Below are 5,720 nucleotides of genomic sequence, written 5' to 3' on the forward strand. Positions count from 1 at the left end.
GCACAACGCAGGTGCCACTGCCTACGCTAAGAGAGCCCCTAAGCACGTCTTCAATAAATACACATGATCTTGGAATGTGGGCGGGAAAGGCAATGATGCAAACGCCCCACAGAAGCAGGGGGAAGAACCTGGATACACCAAAACTAGCACAATTTTTGGCTACTCTACCCAATTCTGTTAATTTCCAAGAAAACCATGTGGATCTGCAAGTAGAAAAAAAATGTCCTTTGTTCAGTGGACTGCCCTTTTTGTTTTCAGAAAGAATTAGAACCAATGATTAAACTAACCACACATGGACTCGTGGAATGCATATTGTACATTGAGCATATTGCTAATTATGCAAGAGCCAGAAACTCGTGGTGTTTAGAGACAGGGGTCAAACAGGGTGAAAAAAGCACATGCAGCCAAGACTTGGGAAATACATAGATGACCTCACGTTTTGACAACTGGTCTGGAGAGTCTTAGCTGCTGTTAGTGGTGCTGTTGCTGCTGCTGAGAAGAGAATAAGGACGCTGAATGCAGATAGGATCTCTGCAGGGGGGGCGTGAATGTGTGATCGGAGACTAAAATCATTACAGAGCGCCTGGTCACTGTGTCCTTGGCTCTTCCGCTGAGCTGAGCCTTGTGCTCTCGTCTACTCTCCCGTGTCGCCTTCATTCCTATTTGCTCTTCTGCAGTTTCTCAATGTGGAGCTACACTGTACTGCCGAGGACCATGCACAAATGTTGTTCTAATGACGTAAATTGCAAAACCAGGTCCTGCGTCTAGGATATTGTTACCAACTTGTGTTTTTGCTGTCATTGTGGTGCACATTCTGTGTACTGTAATTTAACAAGTCTGTGGTGATGTCATCAGTGATAATGCAATAATTAGTGTGTGAGCGTGTGTGTGCGCTAGCGTGCGCGCGCGCGTGCGTGTGTGTGTTATACTTCTACGGTCATAGCATACTCTTTCTCCAATTGTCTTTATAGGCCTATATATTTTAGGTTATAGGCTATATATGAAGTGTGTGTGTGTGCGTGCGTGCGTGCGTGCGTGCGTGCGTGCGTGCGTGCGTGCGTATAAAACTCAAATAGTCACAATTTGGTAAACGAAATATTTTTTTCAAATATCTGTACTATTTGTCAGTCAACACGTGTGGGTACTTTTTTTTTTTTTTTTACACATTATCGACCATTCAAAAGTAGTGAAAAAGGCTACCTTTGATAATGCAAAGTGACTAATTTGCAGGTACTGTAGAATTTTCAGAAATCATCCAGATACAAAAAAACAAACCTTCCACTTTTTTTTGTTCAGTGTTGATGACTCAACCATCCGTGTAAGTGGAGACCCGCTTGTCCCCGTTCAGCCCATGCAACTGCAATCCCCCCAGACTGCAGAAGCAGAGCCGGGCGGGAGAGTTCAAACTAAATCCGCTCTATTCCACTTCTCGTTTGTTCGTCCTTGAGAATGTGCAGACACGGGCCAGATAATGGTGTGACACCAGAAACGCAAGTAAAAACTTGCTAAGATATTCTTTGCTGCTTCCACTGACGCTCTATCAACAATAAGTGTGTTGGATCGTGATCATTTCATGTAGCTGAATCACACATTCGCCGCGTTAAAAAATATATATGCACACAGCTATGCGAGATCAATGTGTGTCAAGCCGAGAGTCATAGATTAGTATTCACTAATAAAATGAAATACACGTAATTGCGTTCGTATCATCTCAGCAGACAATCGGACAGGACCTTGGTTTTGGGTTTTTTTTTTTTTTTTTTTTCTCCAACTCGCCAGGATGAGCTTCTAAGTGTATTCAAAGCCATGTACGACCCCCAAAATGATTCTTCAATGTTAATCCAAGGGTTTGATTTTAATTTTTTCTGTCTTGCAAGGTCAAGATCTCCCTTTACCCAGCGCGCAAGTTTGCGCACAAGTCAGCAACATGCGCCACAAATGCCGCCCCCCACACCATTCAGACACATCAAGTGCACGAATGTCTGATATGTGTAGAAAATATTTGTTATGCGTCCTCGTGAATCATCTTCGCCCTAACTGCAGTTTATTGAAATATGAATGTCTGATATTAAAACGCCTCACTGATGTCGATGTCAATTGAGATAAAATAAAACAAATGACGTGCAATAGTAAAAATTCTGAGATTGAATTGTTGCCATTTCAATGACTTTAATAAGCAAAATAGGAAACAATTTCTTCCGAACACAACCCCCAAAATAAGACAAAACAGAAACCAGTCTGAATGGAACAGTTCAAATTTAGGTGTTTAACTATTATTCATATAAACAGGATTGAAAACTGATCCCCAACATGACAACGTACATGGAAATGCTGAAAACAAAACAACAACCCGCTGCTGCAGTTTCAGTTCGATTTCAACACAGTTGAATCAAGAAAACCAAAGATTGATAAATGCATGACTTTTCAACAACACTTTCAAATGCAAGCACCATGCTTATTCGATATGATCTGACAGTTTGTTAATTTAAATCATTAAAATAAAAACTTTATGTAACTATGCATCTGGCCAGCAGAACCAGAATCATCAAATAATAATACAACAAAATCAGCACATATAAAATATTTTCATTTTGAGCATTTGCACCACCTGTTTCCCCTTTTTTCACTGTCCTGCAGAAAAAAAAAAATCAGGAAAACACTGCACTAAATGCCAAACTCAATCACAACAAATTGCTTATATGTAAAATATCAATCTTTAGTGCACTGATGATGCTACAGGTGGCTGTCAATCAAAAATGATTGTTTTGTTTAATTCCGTTTTGTAATTAAAAACAGTTTTTACTTTGGGGAAAAGGGTTAAAATATTACCTGGAATTTTAAATCAAGCCTGTTCAAATTTTCACCCTGAGTGTTTGTTATTGAGTGAATAGATAATTGCGTAAGCTCAGTCAGCCCCTTCCCCCGCCCCCATAAAAACTCATCTTAATCTCCCGTAAATATTTATTTTAGCACTTCACTCCTGAAGCATCATAATGTTTTCCTGGAAGGGGGTATGTGCAAATGTCAAAATGAAAACTTGCAACATGAACAACAACAACAAAAAGAGATAATCATCCAAAAGCGCACTTGCCATAAAGTTTGCTGTTGTTGTTTTTTTTTTCAATTCAACAGACAAACATGGAACAAAAGTGCACTCCTCTCTCAGTCAGTCCCGCAAATGAGAAACGATAACAAAATATATAAATGAGAAACGTAACACAAAGAAAGAAAGAAGTTCAAACCAGCCTCCTCGATCTTGTGCAGTTTTGCGGTTGCGTAATATTTACAAGCCCAAATAAACCCCCACCCCACCCCGCCCCAGCCGCGAGCATATGACGCTATATGATACTGCACAGGCAGTCCTGCTGTTCTGTCCCCGCTCCATTTCTCGAACCGTCCCCAAAACCCATATGGAGAAGCGCAGATCAACAACATGCTCTTATTAATATACACGAGATGATGAAAATACAAAATAGAAATTATTACCATACATGTCCAGCATGCAGGATTAATATTTAATGTATGTTTTTGTTTGTTTCTCTATATATTGGAATATAATAACCAAGCAGGCAAGAAATCAATGAGATGTTGCATAAAATGTCCTCCCGGGTGACGGGTTAGTCGACAGATTTGCATAAAGGAGTCTTGCTTGTGTTTGATTTTTTTTTTTTCCCCCATTTTGGAGAAGATTCTAGACGCCAGGCCTCTTTGCCGAGTCTGCTCCGCTATTTAGTAGCAAGATTATGTGGTAAAAGCCCCAAGGCGGGCTAAAGTTCATCAGGCGACGTTTTTCTCAGAGGAGGGAATTGAAAAGTGTTTTCAACGCGCAAGTCATCTAGTGTACAAATAGACGCCGCCACGACACTTAATTGGACGCTTGGATGGACACGTGATTACATGTGGATCTTCTATCGTGGAAATAATTGTCGCCCAGAGTCCTAAACAGTTTCTTGTCGGTTGCCATCAGTCAATTTGTGTTCAAGGTGGATGCTGTCTCTAAAAAAAACAACTCACATGAAGAACTCTGGCGAGGAGGGGTTGTCGCTTGTCGAGCCCGCCTCGCGGAATCCACCGCTGGGTCCCGAGCCCGACCCGGCGAGTTTTTCGCACTTGAGTTTGTAGGCGTCCCTCTCCCTGGCCAAGCGGCTGATTTCCGCCTTGAGCTGCTCCACTTGGTTCATCAGCTGCGTCTTCTCGTTCTCCAGCACGTGCTTCTGCTGCACCCGCTTGAACCTGCACGACTGCGCGTAGCCGCGATTCTTCAGGGTCCTGCGCTTCTGCTTGAGGCGGATGACTTCGTCCTTGGTGAAGCCACGCAGGTGTCTGTTGAGCTCCCGCACCGACATGGACACCAGCTGGTCGTCCGAGAAGCGCTCCTCCACGCTCAGCCCGCCGCCGCCACCCGCGGAGCCGTGGTGCGCCGCCGACTGGCCCAAGTGGCCGTGCGGGTGGTGGTGATGGTGGTGATGGTGGCGGTGGTGGTGGAGCGTCGGGTGGGCCTCTGGGGACACCGGGGACGGGCTGTCGGGATCCTGGATGTTGTTGCTGTGATGGTGATGCTGGCCGTGCGGGTGGCCGTGCGCTCCCGGGTGAGCGGAGAGCTCATCGGCGTGGTGGCCCATGCCCCCCGCGTACGGGTGGTGGTGTTGCTGGCCGTGCCCATGCCCATGGCCGTGGTGGCTGTGGTGGTGATGTGGACCCCTGTAGCCTTCAAAAGCGCCTTGCTGCTGCTGTTGCTGCTGCTGCAGCTGCTGCTGGACGTGCGGAGGTGGAGGGTGACCGTGGGTCGTGGCTCCGATCAGGGCCTCCACTGCGTCCTCGGGGGTCAGGCTGAGGGTCTGCGGGTCCATCTGCTGGTGGTAGCCCCCGCTGGGCAGCCAGTACAACTCCTCCAGGTGGTTCTTTTGCTCCGTGGGGCTGAAGCTGGGCGACGACGGCACCGAGCTGCAAGGCGTGCTGATTGGCGTGGACGACACAGAGCCTTGCGGTTGGAGGCGGTTGCACTGACGCACTCCCCCGCGTTCCAGCCCAGCCAAACCCTCCTTCTTGACGTCAAACTTCATCAGGTCAAAATCGTTGACATATTCCAGAGCCAGAGGGCTGCTGGGTAGCTCCGGGCCCATGCTCAGCTCTGCGCTCATGCTGCCGTCGCGACTCTTTTGCAGGTACGCAAAGGAGCTTGCGAGCGTCGCCAAAACGGACTTGTGAATCAGCGTCTCTTCTCTCCTTTCTTGTTTCATGCAATAGTTCTTTTGGTTCATCCAGCGCTGCGCACTGACTTGCTGTAGCATGAAACACCTTGAGGAAAAAAAGTGCAGGAGGGGAAGAAAAAAAAAAAAACTTTCAGACTAAGCTTTGCTCACTGTTTGCATCATGTTTTCTGATCTGTCACTGACAGCCAGGCAGGAGGTAGAACGACAGCAAGTGGCCTCAGTGCACAAACAGTCCTTTCAGTAGATGTGCATTCACAACAACTTTCAAAACATCAATAAGAACGGGAAAGAAATACCAAGTTTGCTCGCAGAGATGGGCACCAGTCCTCGTTGCAACTTCTTGATAAGTCCTCTTTTTCTCCAGGAAAAATGAAAACAGCAAGTGAGCAGATTAAATAGGGAGTCTGATTTTCGCTTAGAAGCAGATTTTCCAGCTCTGCACCGCAGAGATTCACGCGCCTCTTTCGCTCTTTCTCTCTCCTCTATTCTAGTATCCAGCAGACTGCG

General features: G+C 45.9%; 1 protein-coding gene across 1 annotated transcript; it reads right to left on the reverse strand.

The window, feature by feature from the left end:
• Positions 1 to 2,149: 2,149 nt before the first annotated feature.
• Positions 2,150 to 5,720, reverse strand: mafba (MAF bZIP transcription factor Ba). Its single transcript, XM_049752295.2, has 2 exons — positions 5,510 to 5,720; positions 2,150 to 5,298 (listed from the first exon to the last, which is right to left on the reverse strand). The coding sequence occupies exon 2, from the start codon at positions 5,289 to 5,291 to the stop codon at positions 4,011 to 4,013; it is 1,281 nt and encodes a 426-aa protein (XP_049608252.1). The 5' UTR covers positions 5,292 to 5,298; positions 5,510 to 5,720; the 3' UTR covers positions 2,150 to 4,010.

The sequence above is a fragment of the Syngnathus scovelli genome, chromosome 2 (assembly GCF_024217435.2).
Source record: "Syngnathus scovelli strain Florida chromosome 2, RoL_Ssco_1.2, whole genome shotgun sequence".
NCBI classification, from domain to species: Eukaryota; Metazoa; Chordata; class Actinopteri; order Syngnathiformes; family Syngnathidae; genus Syngnathus; species Syngnathus scovelli.

What these genes read in the sequence shown, in the direction of transcription:
- mafba (XM_049752295.2), bottom strand. Translation starts at nt 5,291, where the DNA reads ATGCTACAGCAAGTCAGTGCGCAGCGCTGGATGAACCAAAAGAACTAT.